Here is a 23,424-nt window from a genome sequence, read left to right as displayed (position 1 = left end):
ATGCACTAAAAAGTATATATTAAGAATGTAACTGCCTCCTACGGAACATATCGTTAATAGCATCAGCTAAAGGTTTAAGAACCGTGATTTCAGCAGTATTCATAACCATAATAAATTTCAAATGATCACTATCATCTAGTAATTCAGCTCTCATACCAATGTTTAATTTGGAATTATAAATATAAATGGGATTCTCTCCTTTGGTTTGCATTGCAACATATATCAAATGTACAACTTATAATCACATAATACATTCATTCTCTTGGATCTTCGATTCTCTTTGAAACGAATTGACAACACAATTAAAAATATAATAATATTGTATCATAATTATTTTGTAATTATATTATTTCATTTATACTATTAAAATTAAAGGCATAAATATGAAGGAAAAATGCAAAATATTTTATTTTAAGTGATCGTAATTCTGCAATATTTGATTTGGAAGTACAATGCAGTCTGTCGTATTTGCCTTTTGTGGCTATATTAATTCTTTAATACAACTAACATAAGCGAGACAAACATACATGCAAATACATAAATACATTGACTAGAAATCGTGATATCAGGTTAAAAGCTGACTGTCCGCAACAAACAGCTCACGCGAATGGGATACACAGGCTACGAGTCATTAACATATATGACGTCAGCGCTGCTTCGGCTGTTTCCGTCGTTCCGATACAGCCTCGTGTCGTGTGGCAGTGTAGATAAAGTCCTATCTCGTTTCACTGGTGATCTAGAGCACCCTTGCACGAGCACGGAGGTGACAATCGCGAAGATTCTCTCAAAATGGGTTCCAAGTCGACACTAGGTGGACTGACAACTGTCACCGTCGTAAGCTGCGACACTGGAGACTTCGACGGTGAGCATTTTACTGTAGTTGTAGCTGATGCCGATGTGTTTTTTTTTTCGGCAATATAAGTCAAGGGTGATGTTACATGACGGACATCGCGTTGCTCGTGATTTGTCGGCGAAAATCTGACACTCGCGCATGATCGCAGAATCTTCCAATAAACATACCCATTTGAAAGACATGTTTCAGTCAGAAATTACTTTATACATATAATACTGTATTAGTATACACACGACCTACAAATTATCGTAATCTGCTTTTCAAAATGCTTAAAATAGTTTCTGTTCTCATTTTAGTACATAGTTTTTATCCATTCAGTTTTGAAAAATATAAAGAATTCAAATATAGAAATATAAATTTTGAGTTAGGTCATTAAATTATTGAAATTCTCGCATGCATGTACATGTATATGCAGCCATACAGGTATCCACCCATTAATTACGATCGAAAGAAAATCAAATATACATGTACATGCACAGTTATGGGATACATGTGCATAACATGTCATCATCAGGGCGTCATCTGTTGCTCCTATCATATTGTACATTAACAACGCGTCAAAAGCTGTTGTCGAGCACCGGCGACCGACTACCAAGGTCACAGTTGAACATAACACTGGTTTCAACATAATCACGTTTTCGGTGTCAATATTGGCTTTATGATATCTGATGTGGTTCCATGTGTTTTTAATGTGAAGAATTATATTAAACAAACTTGTATTAATTTTGTTTGAAAATTAGGTGAAAGAGTGGAAATGTTTCCGTTGAAATACACGGCTTTAGTTGAATGAGCAGGGTATAGTATTTAACTGAGCAAAAATTTAATTCATTATTTAATAAGTGTGTAAGAATGATTGCTGATTAGATGAGCAATACTCCATGTAAAATAGGCTTCGCGGGTTATGGCAATCCTTGGGGTAGAACCCAGGTCAAACGATCAAGGGGGCATGGGGTAGACTTATGGTTAAGGGACCTGACTCGTTTCCCCGTGGTTACAATGTGTGGCGTCACGGGCTCTGATATTACTGGAGTGTTGGGTAAATCCTTTCTCACTCTCTCACTCTCTCACTCTCTCACTCACTCAAAGAAGACAAGCTACCAAATCTCTGTTCAACCGTCGTCAATGAATGAGATACACTCCCCGAGAAATAGACTACTGTCGACCCGTGGAGACACATCCTACTTCTGTGATGTACAACTATTCCTTCAGGTTAAGGGCATTTCGATGCAAAATAAACATGAGAATGAGTTGACAGAATTCACAAAAGGGTGACTTTGCAGAAAATATGATCAGTGTATTCTCTGCGGTTATCCCCCTTCGTGCGATCAATATCATGTTGTGAGTCCAATAGCAATTGCTGGTTCAACCCCGTTGGCATCAAAATACCAGATGTTTAGAAATACAGATTGAATGTGTGTACAACATCATATCATGTGTTATTTAGGTTGAATGCTTCGCTAGTCACACGGATGACTATGGTACAATAGGACTATTGTAAAGAGTGAGTCTCTCTCTCTCCTCCTCCCCCAACCCCTACACACACACACACACACACACACACACCCATAGGACTATTGTAAAGAGTGAGTCTCTCTCTCTCCTCCCCCCCCCCGACTATTGTAAACTCCTCCCCCAACCCCTACACACACACCAACCCCAACCCCAATAGGACTATTGTAAAGAGTGAGTCTCTCTCTCCTCCTCCCCCAACCCCTACACACCCATCCACCCCACCCCCAGTAGGACTAGTGTAAAGAGTGAGTCTCTCTCTCTCCTCCCCCAACCCCTACACACACACACACACACACACACACACACACACACACACACACCACCCCCAATAGGACTATTGTAAAGAGTGAGTCTCTCTCTCCTCCCCCAACACCTACAAACACACCCACACTCCCCAATAGGACTATTGTAAAGAGTGACTCTCTCTCTCTCCTCCCCCAACACCTACACACACACCCACACTCCCCAATAGGACTATTGTAAAGAGTGAGTCTCTCTCTCTCTCTCCTCCCCCTCCTCCAACTCCTCCCCCAACCCCTACACCCTTACACTATGTGTTAACCAGGTCATTGAGCCTGACCACCCTATACCTTTAGTCGCCTCTTATGACAAACTCGTAGTCCTTCACAGCAGAGACTTCCCAGTTGAAATCTTTGACATTGTACCTACCTACGCAAAGCGAACGTTAATAAAATCAGAGTAAATTATTTACTGTTTATGATATTGGTATCGCTTGACATAATTCGAAATATACAGCTGAGATGTAGCTTTGAAACTCGCTCTCTCATCTATGGAAGTGAGATACATCTTAAAGTCTTGTGTAGTGTAAGTTGTAACTAACGTTTTGTTCGGCAGATACATTTTTACCTCGCAGCAAATACAATGATATGAATCTTGGGACGAGTGCGCATTTCAAATTCATATAAGGATGTAAATTTAGCGAACTTTCCACATCCGATATCTCCGTCCCTCGATATGTCTTGAACTTCCGGTCATTTGTTCCTGACTTCCGGCATGATACCGTACACTGACAAACCGTGGGGCGTGAGCAAGGCACTGACACGCTCTGTACTCATGCAACAACCCAACAGCATCATAAACCATTTCTTTCTTATCACAGGCTGCCCTTCCTGTCCAGCGCTATAACCATATTTGCTTTAGGCAAATTCCGGATTTGCAAATCAATGGTTGTTCGATTATGCGACACGCTGTGATATGAGATTGGTGGTCTGCATAGGAACTGTGATTTAATGCCTCAGTCTTAAGTCAAAATATATTCCAGCAGTGTCACTGCGATGTGTTAATATTGGAGGCTAGGTTGTAATTGCATCCCATTCCACAGAGGTAGACTCTGATATATGGTGCTTCACAAGACGCTGCTCACCTCGGCTGCCCAGCTAGGGTCTATTCGAAGTGTATATTCCAGAACCTATAGATAATCTCGTACGCGGACACAAATGTAATCGTATTTGGTAGGCTACTTCCATTAAATAAACATAAAACTATAAAACCCAGAAAACGCCACAATGTGCTGTAAATATTCCTTTCCATTTCAGTTTTTGCGATATAGAAGTTGAAGCTGGCCCCTTTTACTCAGTGCTTTTGAGCCCTGATATATTTTTCAGTAGTAAGAAAGTGAGATTTAGAGAGTAAAAATGTAAATGGTATTCGAATTCTGCTGGCGTTCCCCAATCAACCAGATTACACCACGTGACCACCGATTATGTGCTTATGCCAGTTGTTTGACTGAATATAGTCAAGAGAGTGAGTGAGTTTACGCCGCTTCTAGTGATATTCCAGCAATATCACGACGGGAGACAACAGAAATGGCCGCACACGTTGTACCTATGTGGAGAATCGAATCGGTCTTTGGCGTGTCGAGCGAACGCTTTAACCGCCGCCCTACCCAACCGCCCGCGGCTGTTCAATAATTACACATGAGGACAGATCAACAGCTGGTTGATATTTACACATGCTCATATCAGTGAATACACAGGTCGGATGTAAAATTGCCGTAAAAGTGAGTGAAGTGGCAATGATGGTGGCAGTTTGAATGGATGTCAAGCTGGAAAAACTGAAACACTAGTTAGTAGCTTTTAAGCAATAAGTATTTATATACATTATACGCCCAATCTTTGCAACAGCCAATTGCGTGCATTGGGAAGGCCGCTTGGCCATTGCGTACAATGTGCCAACAATCATCTGCTCATTGCATGAAATGGTCAATAGCTGAGAATAAAAAATAATTGTTCAAACACTTCACACAGGGTTCGATTCCCCACAATGGGTACAATTTGTGAAGCCCATTGCTAGTGTCCACCGCCGTGATATTGCTGGAATATTGCTAGAAGCGGCGTAAAACCATACTTCCTCCCACCATGGGCATCCAGTCTGCTCTTTTAACATAAAATGGTCTGTTCTTGGAAAGTGCCGCACATTTGCTCCGTGATCCAACATAACGCCAGCACCTCCAGGGAGAACTAACTGATCTGGAGTAGGATCAAAGTATATATTTTACAATCTAAGTGAAAATAGACTCTACTGATTTACGAGAATCGGTAAAAACGTGACCGTGGATATATATATTCTATTTAAGCACAAATAATCTTCACATGTATTGACTTGTTATATTGCCAATTCATGCAGGTTCATCAATATGACCTCTCCTCTGAACTACTGGGCTCACCTTTTGAACCCATGCGAACCATTCGTTTTTATTGTCAATGTCCTCAACGTAAATCTGCTCTATAAGGCGTCCTGAAAACATCCACTATCTAGCAAATGAACATCATTCGAGCCTATCATCCCAACTACCAACAGACGCTCTCAAAACTGCATGCTGTGAAAGGGGAAATGAACATGAGACTAAAGTTAATGGAATGTTTATGATCCGTGTTTGGGGGTACGTGGAGACAACCCTGTTGATGTAATCACAGGGCGAAAACTAGACGTTCTAAAATACGACTTTCTCCAAATAAGAATTACGCCTTTGGTTTTGAACATGGAGTGTTAAACAGTCATTGTCTATCGACGCATTTGGAGAAGTTGTATTTTAACAAACTGCTCGGTTTACCTGTGTCGATGTTGTGTTACATTTTAACCCACTCACTCGCTTGAATGGATGTTGATAAAGTGCCAACATTTCCCCAACTTTTGCTTACGTTGTCACTTCAATGCTATTGACTGTGCAATTTAGCATCCCGTGCGTTTAGAAAGTGCAGCTACATAACCACTCATCAAAATTAGTGCACGATAATAAATATTATAATATACCCCATATCCACCAATGTCAACATCACCTGATTGACTAATGTGGTGTATATGTACTCGTTCAGAGTATGTTTTCAGCTACACTAGGTATTTCTATTTATAGAGTATCATTGATTCCATGAACGGGTTTTTCTTGGAGTAATCTCATTGTTACCAGTTTTGTTTATGCTTCAATCAGCGATCATATGGACTCTGTTGTAAGTTATATAAATGCTGAGGTTTTTTTCTGTTAATAGCAGACGCTGCAGTTGTTTCTTTACCTCTGTTTTAGAACATATAATGTTGTTATTGCTTTCTGCTGTTTTGACTTTTATTCCGTGACTCTGCATGTAGTGGTCAAGAAATGTTAGGATGTATCGCGACCAATGCTCCGCAATGACACAGGGATAGGGCGCAGAAACGTTTACAGAGAAACCTGCCAAGGTCAATGTTATCGCGCATGCGCACTATAAACAGAAATCAGCTTTGAAGTTTACTGCGGGAAAGATTGCAGGCTAGGTCCAGACCAGCTGACTCCTCGCGAACAGTGTAGATTATGTCCGACTCCAAAAGGCAAGCTATGACGTCCCTTTGTCAGCTGAAAGAGAACACCGTTGTTGTCGCTGATACCGGTGATTTTGAAGGTGAGATTGATGTCCTCGATGTGTGGCCTTGTATATAGGGCATGTAGCGGGAACTAAATTCAGTCCATCCGTGAAAGGCGTGGACACGTGGAATAAGAGCCTTATCTGTTGACAGAAATGCAGTAGGATTTAAAAATACATATGCAAACATCCACATGCACATTAATTTATACATGTCGATAGAAAAATGACGAAGTACCCAGACTTCCCCCAAAGCGAGTGTCAGCATGACATTGCAACTATATAATGCAAAGTGGGACCTGAACATGTATATGTAAATTTGTTCACTCCACTGTATTCTCGCTGAGTATAGACACCCGACGTGCTTATCAGTGCCGACCATATAGCGAGATAGTGAAGACTGCTGAATTTTATCGTTGCTTATGTATATGTAATTAAATATTTTGATGAGTAAACCACTCCAGATGGATTTCATTGTTTAATGGTGCGGTATATACTAGTATGTCATGGTAAAACACACTATGACTTCCTTTTAGTGAAATTGACATTACAGTAATATTTGTATAGTTCAAACAATAAAACGAATTGCCCCATTAGGTGGTAATTATTGTTCGTTTTGTGTTCGGAAGGAAAACAAGTAATCAGGTAAAGCTGCACTTAAAAGAACCCCACATTAACGAAAGGACATGAAGGACCATTGCTCAGATGAGTATATCTAAAAGGTGTGACCCAGAAATCTGTGATACACAATGGTCATTGACCTGAGACACAGTGGTCGTGAAGTAGAAATGTAACTGATAGCTTCATGCCCCTGTCATTTTTATTTCCTGGCTCCCTGCTTTGGTATACCTGGTGCTTCTGTTGCTTTCTCCCCTTGAGTCCTTGTAACTACAAATTGACTTGTGATGCAGTCACCCATAATTGTGTCTTTGATTAAACACTGGACCCCTTCACAGCTTTGGGTTGTGTTTAACTTTAATTTGAATAACAGATACAATACAGAAATACAATATTATCCATTCAAAACTATCCTGTTACTCCTATGAACAAGAGAAAATCTCTGGCGTGTTACAGCTGATGCAAGACAAAGCAATGGGAGAGCAAGTGTCTTTGAATGGATCCTGAAATATGGAGAAGTAAATGCACTGGACAATCAAGGGTGTGGTTGGAGTTGAACCTTGCTGTGAAGAAACCTCACTCAAATAGATGTCTTAACAGTCTTACCAGGACAACCCTTGGGCCTTCTAAAAATTTTCATTTTCAAATTTGACCAATACAAGGAAAACTAAATTAATTGTAAATAATTTGTGAAGTTTCTTTGCTGATGGATGATTTTCCTTGTTAAATGAAAATATGTTATAACAATAAGAAGTAGTTACACTATGTTAAAATGAAAGGTTTGTCCAGATAGACAATGGGTGAGTCTGTGTTGATTAACAGCTGAGTATGTTGAGGGTGCAGCCCGAGACACATATAATGGACTGGAGTGTCGAAAGTAATAGACTGGATTGGGATGAGACAGTCAAAGACAAATTTCTTTCACAGCTCCTGAGGTTATGAAAACTCATTTGGACATGTGAGATGTCATAGACAAAGGTGCAACATTTCCTGAACTTTCAAATTGTACACTTACTGAGGTCATGAAACAATATGATGTAGACATGAGTAGGCCAACTCATGGGAACTTTCAACTTGATTCTGATGTCATTGACAACAAATTTGAAGTAGCAGTAAACAAACAGATTAGCTATCCCAAAACGTTATGATGATAATATCAAGCATTTACTTTCTGAAAAAATATGAAGTGGAGTGTTGTTATGTTTAACTAGTGTGAAAACAAGGTAAAGACAACATGATCTCCAATCTCCAGACTATAATGTGGAGACAGTGAATGTCTGGTTATCAAAATTTGTTGTTGAGGCGAGTAAAGTCAACGAGGACTGCTACGAACTGAAGACATTGTATTTGATCATGACTGGGTTTCTTAGGGCAATGAGAGAGCAAGGGAATGACATGTATAAACTTCCTTGATGTCAAACGCAACAACTGCTATCAATTTCGCCAAGTACTCAGCATTCAAATGTCCAGATTGATGTCAGAGGGCCTTGGAACAAATACAAAGCAAGCCAACCCGATAACAGGAGACAGTGAGCGAATTTTGAGGGAGAAAGGTGTTTTCGGTAGATAAACTGCACAAAGTCCCCTTCAACACTGTTATTCTATAACTCTTAAACTCTTTGGTTCATGCGATGAACACCATCAGCTCAAGGCAACAAAAATTATTGCTGGCCAAGATCAACTGGGCAATTTCATTGAATTTTAACTTCAAGGTAAACTGCTATAAACTGCCATGGTGGATTGCACCATTGCCATGTACAGACAGAAACACTCCCACATCACACCTCGAGCGAACTGCCTGAGGGACCAGTCTAAGTAAACTTAGTCTCAGTGTATTTCATTACACTCCACCACCGAGTCTAACAAAACCTAGTAGAAGGTCGCGTCAGATAACCTTTGAGCAACCAAAATATCCAAACAAACGCAAGACTATTAAATAGATTTAACCAATCAGACAAAGGCTATTATTTAAGGATAGGAGGGACTTTCAAAATATTCAGGTTACCGACACAGATCTCTCCACAAACAAAAATCTGCATATAACACAGTTATTTGACCTGCAGTATATACGCTTTGGGGTGTCTAGACATGGTTACCGTTATCTAATATTTCCGCAAGATAACATCCCTGAATATTGCCAAAAACACTATTTTCAGCAACTGTCCACTCATCATTGTCATGGTTTTACGTACGCTGTGTGCATCACCCGGAAACAAGCGTACGCTAAATAACATTCGGAATCGTTCAGGTACGAACCTTATCAAGACATAAAGTTCAAAAGGTGTGTGCAAATGTGCACTTTCGCGATTTGGTAAGCTATGTTCTAATTGGTCAGTCTCAAAGGTTACCTGACGTGACCGCCCATAAGGTTTTGTTAGAATCAGTAGTGGAGTGTAACGAAAAGTACTAAGGATACGTTTACTTAGACTGCCTGAAGGATCTGTCTACATGCGAGCTCTCATACCTCGACAAAGAGAGGACGATTTGAGATACAGTGCTCAGGTACTCAGTGTAGATAAGCTGACATCATTGAAGGATATTTGCAGTGCCGGGAGTATTGAAGGCAACTTCTCCAAACACTCAGGTAAATGCACCTGTGCAACTCAGCTTTATGAAGCAGGTGTTGAGGAACAGGAGATCATGAGAATCACAGGTCATCGTTCTCTAGACACAGTCAGAAGATACAAATGACCATCTGCCAACATGTTGGCAGATATACCCACCGGAAAAAAAATCAAATGTGACCCCTCTGTTGGTGCTGTTGAACCTGGCCTCCCAATACAAGACATGGCCAAACCTCATAATCCCTCCTCATAATCCATCTTCAACACTTCCAACAACAAACCAACAAATCCCTGTCAACAAAATATTATCTACCACAACTGTACTTTCCATATTTACTAAGTTGCAGATTTTCTCTGAGTGTTTATCTTTTATCTACGGGTGCAGATACTTTCACTGTATTTCAGCAGAGAAAAACGAACTATCATTAATTAAGGTCAAATTATGTTCCCGAGGCTGATTTTCTGTACCTGTAATTGAGTTCTGAATTTATGTGAAGATTTATCGCTATTTGTTCCATTTTATCTTATTTGAATATGTAATATGTCCTCAAAATTAAAAAGTTATAAATGTCAGTTTGTTGAGGTTAATTTTTAGCAGGTTTACATTCAACTGAGACAGGTAAACAAACTGTTTTATGTGCGTGGGAGCTGTAGACGTGGCTTGCTAATTTGTAATGAGCCAATCAGATAGCTGTGGTGTTCGGTTCCTTCAAGCCATGTTGTAACTATTAGGTGTACCATGGGTAAGATCCTCATCTGTGTGAATGTCATTGGATCCCATTTGCATAGATCAGTGCTTGCAGTGTCTAACATTGGATTGCCTGGTCCAGGCTCAAGTATTTACAGAATTTTGTCAAATAGCTGTGATATTGCTGAGACCGACATTGGCAAAAATCAAAGCAATATTCTAACAGCGGAGAACTTGCAGAAGACCTGCAATATATACAATTATAGACTGGTGACGAGAGCAATACCTGTTTCTATGGACCCACAAAAAGCAATGTTGACAGAGGATGAAGTCCGTCATAGCTTAACGTCATGGTAACTCAAGTCAATATGAATTTTAGTTGGACTTGGGTTGGCGTCAGTATGCTTTTCTGTAGACGGTCACGTTACCACCTGTGTGTTCTGTTCAGTAGTCACAAATATTGTGCAGATAATACTTTATTGGAGAGGTGATATGTCCATGTTGATATTCTGAAACCACATTTGGGCAACATGAGAACCATGTGAAATTGCAGTGAAGAGTCTACTTCCGCAATCTTTCTAGTTCAGCCTTCATCTGTTTCAGCCATGAAGAAGTACAAGCCGACAGATGCAACAACCAATCCATCCCTCATCTTCGCTGCCTCCAGCATGCCGGCCTACCAGCCACTTATTGATGAAGCAATAGAGTATGCCAAGGCTAAAGGAGGGTAAGGAGAGACTGACTGTTTATTGTATTTCCTCCTGAGGGGAGCAGGATGGTAGTCTAGTATTTGCATGTCAAGGCCAAGGCTCAAATTCAGTTCTTCTTAAAAGTATACTGTTTGTTTGGTAAAGTTAGTATTATCAGTACTTCAAACCTGTGAATGATGCTTTGCAGTTTGGTTTAGTTGCCCTTTTTACCAAAGAAACAAGCAACAGTCAGGTTCTGAGTTCAGTCAGTAAACCAAGTTCAGGCTAATATTGTAAAAAGCCATCAACTTACATCAATGTTATTGCAACTGTAACATCTATCCTTTCGCCAGCTTCACACAGTCAACAACAGCAGGGTTTGCACAAAGGTCATGTGTGAAGTAGCTCTATTAGACTGAGTGGTTGTTTCCATGTTCAATGACACTCTGAATATCCTTCAGAAAGTGCATCAGGTTTGTTAATGATGATTCTTTGTGAACACATTTTATTTACATTTTCTGCAGCGGCATCCCTTACTCTCTCAAGTGACCACTGTTCCTGTGTATTAACTGCTAAAATTTCCTGTTTTTGTAGGAGCATCAATGATCAGGTCAGCGAGGCCATGGACAGGGTGTGCATCAACTTTGGTTGTGAAATCCTCAAGATCATCCCAGGCCGAGTGTCCACAGAGGTCGATGCCAGGTACACCCTCACTACCTGTATTTCAGCACTGCTTATGTCTCCAATAGACACCAAGTGGGGTCATTGCTCACTCTGTACGCTGAGACTTCCAGACTCTAATAATTATGCTGCTGAGTGCAAGAGCATAAAACCTTTGACAATTGTTACATAGATCACCTTCTGGTAGGAACTATGTATTCATGGCCTTTTGCCATAGGAGCCATGCCAACATACCTGGTACACTTGTCAGAAGAGTGCAGAAAGTACACAAACTTGTCTTCCAGTTGACACTAACAACTAGCCAGAAATCCCATCATCCCATCTATGCCTTTTAAGGATTTATATATTCCTTGTTTTATTTATCAATCCATGCTTTTCTACAACAACCCATTTATTATTATTTTAAAATTCACAATCTTTTTAACTGTATAATGACAACAAACTATTTAATGACAACAAAATGAATGCAGTATCTCAGTGTTCTAGGAATGCAGTTTGTTTAGCTGTGTGTCCTGTACTGTAACAACTTGTGCTTATTACAGGTTATCGTTCGACAAGGATGCAATGATAGCCAAGGCTCAGAAACTTATCCAGATGTACAAGGACTTGGGCATAGACAAAGAGAGAATTCTCATTAAACTCTCCTCGACCTGGGAGGGTATAGAGGCAGCCAGGTGAGGGTGCAGACAATCACATGTAACACATTTCAGGGACATATTTGCTGGCATGTTATTGTTAACCTAGCAGATAGACAGGGTCAATCATGGTATTTCAGTTGAAAATATTCTAAATAAAACCTATATTGGATGTAGGTGATAAATAATTTCACAGCAGTATTGGTTTTTGTGCTTCTGTATTCTTACTCAAAACAAGTCTGAAAGAAGTAAGGCCTGATTGTTTGATAAGTGTACCAAATCCCAACTGTTCCAGAGTCCTGGAGAAGAAGTATGGCATTCACTGCAACATGACCCTCATCTTCAACTTCCACCAGGTACGAGTCACAGGAAATAAATGGCTATCTGGGAATATTTTAGAATAACTTGGTTTGTTCACTAGAATTGTCGTGACATTAAAATAGTTACTGAGTGAAAGTGAAATTTTAGTAGATGGAGATTTCATGTAATATTTTAGGCTATCTTTGGCATAGAGATCTTAGCAAAACTATTCTTTCAAGTGTTTCATGTTAGTTCCTAGTTCCAAAATACCCGCTTCCTATCACCTGTTCTCACTGGTCACTTGGAGTATCTGTTGTCTGTTGCCAACCGTTGTGATTTTGCTGGAAGGGGACCCAACTCACATCTTTCTAAGCTCTGTTTCACATCTTTAATTGAGACATTGTTGATGCTTTGTTTTGTAGGCTGTAGCTTGTGGACAGGCTGAAGTCACCCTCATTTCACCATTTGTAGGCCGGATATTTGACTGGTATGTGAAGAATGGAGATAAGAAGACCTTCTCCATGCTGGAAGATCCTGGTGAGTTCATTTTCCATATCCTGCTGGGGAATTAGGGGTACCATGTCAATCCTGTGTGTCATAAGTTTAAGGCAGATCTTGAATGGTCGTCTCCTATAACTCAATCAAGACATCTTGTAACGTTTTTGTTCCATTTGTAAGCAGCCATGCAGAAATGTCACCAAATAGTGAAACCAGTGTCACATTTTATCATAGTTCCTAGTATGTAACACTCACCTTTTACACTATCAACTGGCTACTGCATGTGCTTTTTCTTCCTTCACTACCCCTAACAGTTTAGTTACTTACAGAAAATAAACACCTGATGTCAATCACTTTACTAACATGAGTTATGTAGTTAGACCACTATGGTAGTCTGTATGACTTGACTGATTGCATCTCTTCCTAACCACACGTCTTGTCTGCCACGTGTTCCTCCGGTCATTGAGGACAGTCATTGAGCATGTTGTGAAACCTCACTCACTCACTCACTCCTTCCTTCCAGGTGTCAAGAGTGTGACAAGAATCTACAACTACTACAAGAAGTCTGGCTTCAAGACAGTTGTCATGGGAGCTTCCTTCAGGAATGTTGACCAAATTCTTGGTCTCGCTGGCTGTGATCTGCTCACCATCTCGTAAGTCCATGGTTTCAGAGCTTGGTATAATAAGTTGTGTCGAAATATAACAACAAAACCTGAGTGGATGTTTGTGCATGTTCTATTCTATAATGGTCTAGAACGTGGTAGAAACCATTGGTCAGAACATTGAGAGTTACGAGGGTTGGCTGAAAAGTTCTCAGCCTGAGTGGTTTTTCCCCACCAAGTAGAGACAGGTGGTTGCCACCAATGAGGACAATCATTTAGTGAATCATAGACACAAGAACTACAAACGTACTAATAGTTTTATCTCAACTACAGCTCTTTTGGTAAACCTACCCTCTGAAATCATCAGAAATGGACAAAACTGAATACAGGGCAGTCATCAAGTACTTGCAAAAGAAAGGGATGTCCCCAACACAGATACATGCTGACATGGTCTTCACTCTAGGGGATGATGCTCCTTCATTTTCCACAGTAAAGAAGTGGGCTGCAGAATTTAAGCGTGGCAGACAAAGCCTTGATGATGACCCATGCTCAGGAAGGCCTTCAACAGCAACCACTCCAGAAAACATCACGCGAGTGCTTGATATGTTGATGGATGATCGACGATTGACAACTCGACATATTGCTAGTGTAGTGGGCATCTCTCATGAGAGGGTTGAGCATATTATCACCAACGAATTAGGAATGACTAAAGTTTTTGCAAGATGGGTGCCAAAGCTCTTGACAGCAGAACAGAAACATGTTCCAGACGTCCCTTGACAATTTGCGTCGTTTTGAAGCAGATCCCGATGATTTTGTGGCACGATTTGTAACCATGGATGAGACCTGGATACATCACTTTCAACCAGAAACAAAACTACAGTCAAAACAGTGGAAGCATCCTGATTCACCAGCTCCGAAGAAAGCCAAGTCTGTTCCTTCAGCTGGAAAGGTGATGGCATCAGTCTTTTGGGATTCCAGGGGTATTCTGCTCATTGATTATCTTGAAAAAGGTCAAACTATCAACGGCAGATACTATGCTGATCTACTGAACCAGTTGCGAGAAGCAATCAAAGCCAAACGACGAGGGATGATCGCTAAAGGTGTCCTCTTCCACCAAGAGAATGCGCCTGTTCACAAATCGGTGGTGGCCATGTCAACAATCCGCGATTGTGGCTTTGAACTCATTGACCATCCTCCTTATTCACCTGATTTGGCTCCTTCTGACTTCCACCTGTTCCCCAAAATGAAAAAGGAACTCGCCAGTCGCCATTTTGCAAGTAATGATGACGTCATTTCCGCTGTGACTGATTTTTTTAGGGTAGCTGAAGAAGATTTCTTCCTGACCGGGATTCGGGCCTTGCAGCATCGCTGGCAAAAGTGTGTGAACTTGGAAGGGGACTATGTAGAAAAATAAATTACAAACGTGGACTTTGTAACTTTTTTTCACAGTGAGGCTTAGAACTTTTCAGCCAACCCTCGTATCTCCCTTACTGTGAATTCACATATGGAAGTGTAGTTTTTGAATGCAATGCAAATAACCTGGTAAATATTTGATGTTGCAATATTCCATAACCAACATTTCTATTGTATTGATGTGTTTCTGTTTGATTGAAATGCTTTGGTTCTATCAGGAGCATAGCTACCATTATAAGCAAATGCCCGGCAGGGGTTAAAAAATCCCATGGTCCAATGCTCGGGACAAGTCAGTTTTCATGTCATCCAATCCAGTAATAGTATCTTACTTGTCCATGGGCTACAAGATAATTTCTGCTTATGATTTCAAACTGCAAATGAACTTGGACTTCATTACATATCTGCTCAAAATGAAGCGATTGAATTTCACAATGATAATAAAGTTGTTTTCTTTCTTGGCTATTTATCAGTTCTCAATAAATAATCCACCAAACATTAACATCAAGTACCATGTTGATTTAATCTTTCCCAATTACATTATGATGATTGTGTCATAAAAATCAGGGCAAGTGGGAAATTAGTCCATCAAAGTTACTTTGTTAAAGTCACTTGCACTTCAAGAGCTTTTAAAAACATTTTTGAACCTTTGCCTGGGCTTACATATGATTGTCACTAAAAATGTCCGGCAACCCCCCAGTGCTATCTAAATATAAAGCATTGCAACCTATTGGCTTACAGAAAAAAAATGACTGGCTCTGCACCTGTGTATGCATTAGTCCACCATATAAGTGAATACTGTTTTGATTGGTAATGGCTGATACTTTACCTGTTGTTCTTGTGTTTTTGTGGAAACAGCTTTGTTTTGAGGAATTACCTTGCATTATCAGGTTCATGATAACAGGATTGATACTGTTAACCATTAAACAAACAAACTGGTTTCCATGAATGGATTGTAGAGATCATGTGTGTGTTTTTCCAGGCCTTCACTTTTGGAAAAGTTGTCCAATTCCACTGACCCAGTTCAAGTGTACCTTGACAAAAAATCAGGTGAGTGAGAAAAAGCTATTTCTTGAAAGTAAATGCCATAAACGATGTTTGTTAAAACTGCATGAAATTCTTATAAAGTTTAATTATTTTTAAAGGGTATTAGTATAGAATATTTAACATGTGTTTTTTACAACCTAAACAAATTGTGTTTGAATATTTCTGAAATTTTTATCCCATTGTCTTCAACTCATGTGTATTCCAGGTAAGAACCTGACTATAGGTGCCCAGCAACCTATGTTTGTCAGAGGTGACCCATTTGGTTGATGCATTTGGTCTTGTCCCATCAATTAAAATCAGTGCCCATAATGTCACTGGATTGTCAAGTCCAGACTAAATATGCACAGATCACTATCATATAGAGGAATTGATGCTGATTGAAGTGTTCAACATGCAAACATAGCATTTTGGTATGTGTTCTTGTGACACACAACCCTGGCATATAGTGTGACCTCTAGTTGACATGATAAGTATCAATCTACACAGCTGGTATTCAGTTACAGCAGTATGACTGTGTATTGTAATTAATTTAGTCAGGACAAGACAAACTTCAGGACTTCAAGCAACCTTCCATCACTATCCAACACTCACGTGACTATCATTATTTTTCCAGCTCAAAAACTTGACATTGATGAAATAAATGTTGATGAGAAGATGTTTCGTTGGGAAATGAACGAAGACCAGATGGCAAATGACAAACTCTCCGAGGGAATTCGCCGATTTGCAGTGGATGCAGTCAAACTGGAAAATGTGTTGAAAGATAGATTACTTTAAGACTTTTTGTAGCAGACTGGAGCACGGGAAGTTAATATTCAAATACCATCATCATATAACATAGTGGCCGTCAGGGTTTACTGGCTTCAATATATAACATAAATCATGTTACTTGTACAAAATGGAATGAATTTGTCATTCCTACATCATGTCTAGACGAGGCCATTTGAGGTGCTTTATGTGAAGTATGTTTTGTTTTAACAGGCAGGACTTTTAAATGCTTGGTTTACAGGTACTTGACAAGGGATGCAGAGAACGTGAAATAAGAAAAGCTTTTTTGTTTTATTCTGTTGGGTTCAGTCTTATTTGTTGTCAAAACCAGTATAACTGCAGGATCAGTAACAGAAATACATATTTTCCACAAACCAGAAGTTGTTTGTAAATCTCTAAATTACAAAATGGAAAAAAGTCTGGCCAGAAGTCTCATCAGATGATGGTTTATTCCAGTGAAGAAATCCTACATTGTTAATGTATACTGCTGTAAATGGTAGTTTAGATATAGACTGTATTTATGACGGAAAATAGTTGTTATTTTTTGTTCTTATGTGATTGTTGTAAAGTTTCTTTGTTCATGAATTAAAAACCGTGAACTGAAGCTTTTTCAAAAAATGTTTCATATTATTTTTAAGTATCTCAATGTTACTTGTTTTTATGACCATATTCTTAAAATATTTGTTGCCTTGTTTCCCATGGAGCTTTCCTGTATTGTCTCATAATACCTAGCTTTGATTATATAGCTAATCACTGTTACTAACTGGCACCTGCTCTAGCATTGTTGTATGTTACTGCACATTCTCAACAAAGGCAAAATCTTTGTTAGCTAGGAGAATAAAAAGTTTGACATGTTTATTTTGTTTAGTCTTCCTAATTCTTATCTCATACTTACAGAATGTATGTATTCACAAGTAATCGCAATCTCCTCAGTTCTGGCATTTATTTGTGTATGTCATTTTGACAGAAACGTTCAGTATGAAAACATGTCTGGGTAGTGTGAGGATGTCTTTTGCAAGAAGTGTGTCAGAACGATAATGTAATGAAATGTACATTTGTGTTTTGTATATTATAGAGTGATGTATTTATACAATTCATGATGTGACACTGTGGCAGTCATAACGTTATGTAACAACTGACAAGGGTGTATCTGTCACGGTCTGAGGACATTACAAAGTTGTTTGGAGGATTCTCTCTTCAGCAATACTTCCAATATGAGTTTGTCAGTTTGGAGTAATAAAAGATGTCAATATTCTCTGGGGTTAGTCATTGTCTTTTGAAAGGATGGTTTTGCACCCCTTGATGTTGTTGAAGAATAAACATGTTCCTAATTTGCTTGAAGGATAGCCTAGTGTCAGTTGGGTGGTCACAGGGTGTGGTTCCCCACAGAGTACAATCTGTGATACGCCCATTTCTGGTGTTTCTGGCAGTGACATTGCTGTAATATTTGCTAGAACACCACACTGTATGTCAGTATATCAAGGCGTGGTCTAATATTCACAGCAGCTGATATGGAGATCTGGCAAATCTTCATTACTGTATCACTGGTCTTAATGATAAAGCTGTGGAAGTACCACAATTTGTGGCCAGTTTTGTAGAATTGGTCTCTTCTATATCCCAAGAACTATTTTTGGGAGATCCCAGGTTCAACCAGATAATGATTTCTTTTGAGCTACATAACAATGCTTGCTGGATTTTTCGGGGAGGCAAATGTTTCTGATTTGTTTTGATCCAAACAAGTTATGATAGCGGCATGGCATAAAACTAAAATACTGTTTAAAGCCCTTGTTCAAATATAGTTGCCATGCTGATTCGTGTATTCCCCGTCTAAGGGAGACACGAACGAGTGACTGAGTTTAGTTTTGCGCCGCACTCGGCAATAGTCTAGCTATATGACGCGGTCTGTAAATAGACAATCCAGTGATCAACAACATGAGCATCGATCTGCGCAATTGGGAACCGATGACGTGTCAACCAAGTCAGCGAGTCTGACCACCCGATCCCGTTAGTCGGCTCTTACGACAAGCATAGTCACCTTTACATGGCAAGCATGAGTTGCTGAAGGCCTGTTCTGCCCCGGACCTTCACGGGTCAGACACGAACGAACAACGGCAATGGTCTATAGATGTACAACTTCTTTATCATAATGTAACCATTTTGGTGTGGGTAAAAAGTCGCTTACATTATAATAAGTAATTTCTATATCTGGAATATTTTCCCCCTTTTTCATCACACTAACTACCAAGTGCCGCTCTAAGGTGTTAATGAATACAAGTTGGTTGTCTTTATCAAGTGTTATAACAGAATTAATCCCCATTTCCTTTGTTACATCTAGACAGAAGACATGCTACATATGATAGGCCTCTGCCCTTGGTAACACAAAGCCCATGACCTGAAAATATTTCAAAACTGTTCAGTACGTCTGTTTATTTACAGCAAACACACACAATCTTGTCACATGTACTTGAGTAATACAAAAAGCACACCTGGTCTATTCATAAACTGTTATCGAGGATGTTCCACAACCCTGTACATATCTCCAGGGTATACGTTCTGATAGATATCGAGGATGTTCCACAACCCTGTACATATCTCCAGGGTATGCGTTCTGATAGATATCGAGGATGTTCCACAACCCTGTACATATCTCCAGGGTATACGTTCTGATAGATATCGAGGATGTTCCACAACCCTGTACATATCTCCAGGGTATGCGTTCTGATAGATATCGAGGATGTTCCACAACCCTGTACATATCTCCAGGGTATACGTTCTGATAGATATCGAGGATGTTCCACAACCCTGTACATATCTCCAGGATATACGTTCTGATAGATATCGAGGATGTTCCACAACCCTGTACATATCTCCAGGGCATACGTTCTGATAGATATCGAGGATGTTCCACAACCCTGTACATATCTCCAGGGTATACGTTCTGATAGATATCGAGGATGTTCCACAACCCTGTACATATCTCCAGGGCATACGTTCTGATAGATATCGAGGATGTTCCACAACCCTGTACATATCTCCAGGGTATACGTTCTGATAGATATCGAGGATGTTCCACAACCCTGTACATATCTCCAGGGCATACGTTCTGATAGATATCGAGGATGTTCCACAACCCTGTACATATCTCCAGGGCATACGTTCTGATAGATATCGAGGATGTTCCACAACCCTGTACATATCTCCAGGGTATACGTTCTGATAGATATCGAGGATGGGTTTGGAAGTACATGCTATCAAACTGATCCAATCCAGGTAGTAATCGTAGTTGGCCCAACATTGGCCCAACATTGGCCCAACGCTGGCAAACGTTGAATGCTATCTAGGAATATTGTTACTGTCAACTTTTGAAGTGGAAACTACTTTGTCACGTGTCAACTGTGTAGGATTTTTCCTCTCAGAGTTGAGCGGTATTATACCTTCCACGTGACACCATGGTCCCAAACTTCCCGCTACCACGACCAGGCAATAATCCAATCTGGTTACTGAAAGGCAGTAAATGACGGGGAGACGTGGAAATATGCCAGCCAGAAACACTGCATTGTAACTTCAACATACACTGAGCATCATGACAAGTGCATGTATACAAAGGGGATGATCCACCAACAAAGTATATTTACGCTACCCTGTAGCAAGGGCGGATCCAAAGGGGTGTGAGTGGAGGTGCGCACCCACCCTTCTCCCTAAAAAAAATCGTTACTCCTCCTTCAACCCCTAACCGTTTGTACGAAATTCTGGATGTCTACCCATGTAGCATTGATCAACAATTACTGGTTCGGTTGGCCAATGGATGTTAAACTGGTCAGGTGCCTATCAGAAGAAGGAATTGCATCTGACATTATTTTTGTCACCTTGTGTCAAATGCTGAAATATCCTACCTTTAAACGTTTTGAAAGATTTACAGACAGACAGACAGATCTGCAAGAGAATATTTGGTGTATGAATAAAGCAGTAATGAATTAAACACGCGGATGTTTAGACCTTAAAATATTCTGGAGTGAAAGAGGGCCCTTGTATACATTTCCAAGCTGGAGAAGGTATCTTTCACGGAAGTGTTGGTACTGTTTACAGAAAAAAAGATATGTTTCCCTCTTCGATTTGTGAAGAATTGCAGAATGTACGGTAAAGTTCATTAATAGGCACATATCCTGATGACAAGCTCATATAGATGTTAAATTTAAAATCGTTATGGGCCATCCGAAATGTGCAGAGAGCACGGATGAGCTGTTTACTTCTTAGTTCTGTGATGTAGGGTTCTAGGTGAAGGTCGAATTGTGAATGTGGGTTGAGATATTCTGATGTAGCGATGCCGTTGTGCCAGCTTTGGCATCCTGTATCTGTAAGTCATTGCAGGAATGGAAGATTCACAGAGACTTAACATGCTGTTATTGGTTTATTTTGGTGTATTATCAATACTAAAAGTGCTTTATGGTCCAACTTCTTTATTCTACAAGGTCACAACGTTTCGAGACAGATTCTAGTCTCTTCTTCAGGTGAAGTGAGGGTAAAACTAAAGGGTTGCAGTATATATACACATAACAGTAGACTGATAATAATAGGTAACAAGATATACAGGTTTCTATTAATTGATGTACAGGCTTCAATTGATAGATGTACAGGCTTCTAATTATGTACAGGCTTCAACTGATTGGTGTGCAGACTTGTGTTGATTAGGTTAACGAGTTACAGGTAAAGATGTTTGGATAAAGATTAGTCACTGAGGATAAGGTGGCTCCATGCATTGGGTAAGTAAACACCTCCGTCTCTGCAGCCCAGACAGCCTCCACAGCGAATTAAAACACCTGAAATCAACCTTCCAAGACCTTAACGAGTACCCACCCCATCTAGTCAGCAACACCATCACCAAGACCCTGAAAGAAACTCCCAAGTCAACTAAACCAGAACCTTCCCCCATCAGAATTAACATACCATACCATGGCCAGATAAGTCATCGCATCAGCCGTCTCATCAAGAGAACAACAGGAATAGACGTCACCTTCCGTAGCGACACCAACCTGAAAACGCTACTATCAGCTAATGGACGTGGGCCAACAACACCTAAATGCAACAACCCAGCAGGATGCATCTACCAGATCCAATGCAGTTGTAAAGGGACATATATTGGTGAAACTGGTCGACCACTGGCTATCAGGTTAAAAGAACACAAAACATCAGTTCAAAATTTGGATCAGAAGTCTGCTGTATGTGAACACATCATGCACAACCCCAATCACAAGATTGTTTGGGACAACACCAGGACATTAGTTAGGAACGCCAATGACTTAAAAAAACGGAAGCTCCTAGAAGCCATTGCAATCAAGCGGAACAATCCCTCAATCAACAGAGACGGAGGTGTTTACTTACCCAATGCATGGAACCACCTTATCCTCAGTGACTAATCTTTATCCAAACATCTTTACCTGTAACTCGTTAACCTAATCAACACAAGTCTGCACACCAATCAGTTGAAGTCTGTACATAATTAGAAGCCTGTACATCTATCAATTGAAGCCTGTACATCAATTAATAGAAACCTGTATATCTTGTTACCTATTGTTATCAGTCTACTGTTATGTGTATATATACTGCAACCCTTTAGTTTTACCCTCACTTCACCTGAAGAAGAGACTAGAATCTGTCTCGAAACGTTGTGACCTTGTAGAATAAAGAAGTTGAACCATAAAGCACTTTTAGTTTGATTCCTCCAACTTCTAAATGCCTTTGAAACAACTTATTATCAATACTACCTGAATAGGAGAGCATCATCAATTGTACCTCAAAAGGTCTGAAATATAAACACCCAAGACTGGAGCTCTTTGAGTATTGCACGACATGCTGAGGAAGTTGAAATCATCCCTTTTGTCATACATAGTCGTGAAGAGTTTGTGTCGCATTAAATCGTTATGCACAGATCTAAATATGAAACACATGAACCGGTTTAACCTGTCTGCTTTATTTCAAGTTCACGTGGGTAAAACACTGGTAAGAACTGGTTATCTGATGGTTATTGCACGATAACAGATCATCATAAACCCAAACACATTGTAGTAATATCTAGCATATACATGGTCTCTGGTATACATGGAATTTAAGTTTAAGATCTTGGCCACATTACTTTGCTTAGATTCAGATATATAAAATATATAAATAATAAAAATGTGAAAACAGATCAGCAGGGGGGAAAACAGTTGTGCCGATGGGCGTGCCTGCCTCATGTCAAGGTGGATTACCCTTACGTAGTTATCAACAGTGATTCCAGCTTCTGATGTCATGACGAGTAACTATAGCAATTATCAATATCGCTTTATCTCATCCTCAGTGCATTGTAGAATGTTGTAGAATGTTGCAGGTGGCCACGTCTGAGGACACTTCTCAAGTAGACTGGTTCTTGGACGGATTTGCGTTGAATAAATGTTTTGGTGTGCAGACACATTGTATTGAAGTGTTTCTGTTTAAAGGTACATTAAAGAAAATTCGTTACTATGAATATGATTATTATTTTAGCAAATATTATGTCCATGTACAGGTTGTCTGGGTGAATAGCAAACAGTTCATACAGAGGTTGATACAACTTCTTATTCCTCCGGCACGTGAAGCTTCGTTTCTTGAGCACAACTCGAAAACTTCTTAATATCTTAACACTGGCCAGGCAGATATGTGAGGCCGATCCAAATTGATGCATTTTACTATTTT

At 39.9% G+C, this 23,424-nt stretch overlaps 1 protein-coding gene across 2 annotated transcripts; it reads left to right on the top strand.

Annotated features, from left to right (window-relative positions):
• The first annotated feature begins 651 nt into the window (after positions 1-651).
• LOC137287416 (probable transaldolase) lies at positions 652-17,971 on the top strand. 2 transcript variants are annotated; one of them, XM_067819686.1, is made up of 9 exons: positions 652-862; positions 10,693-10,816; positions 11,373-11,480; positions 12,002-12,133; positions 12,390-12,450; positions 12,817-12,931; positions 13,416-13,545; positions 15,887-15,954; positions 16,565-17,971. In XM_067819686.1, the coding sequence occupies exons 1-9, from the start codon at positions 790-792 to the stop codon at positions 16,723-16,725; spliced, it is 972 nt and encodes a 323-aa protein (XP_067675787.1). In that variant the 5' UTR covers positions 652-789; the 3' UTR covers positions 16,726-17,971. The 2 variants fall into 2 exon arrangements, with proteins under 2 accessions (XP_067675787.1, XP_067675786.1); XM_067819685.1 differs by lacking the exon at positions 652-862 and adding an exon at positions 5,984-6,258.
• Positions 17,972-23,424: the final 5,453 nt, after the last annotated feature.

This window comes from Haliotis asinina, chromosome 6 (assembly GCF_037392515.1).
Source record: "Haliotis asinina isolate JCU_RB_2024 chromosome 6, JCU_Hal_asi_v2, whole genome shotgun sequence".
In the NCBI taxonomy this organism is placed as follows: Eukaryota; Metazoa; Mollusca; class Gastropoda; order Lepetellida; family Haliotidae; genus Haliotis; species Haliotis asinina.
This window is presented reverse-complemented; position numbering and strand designations above follow the sequence as displayed.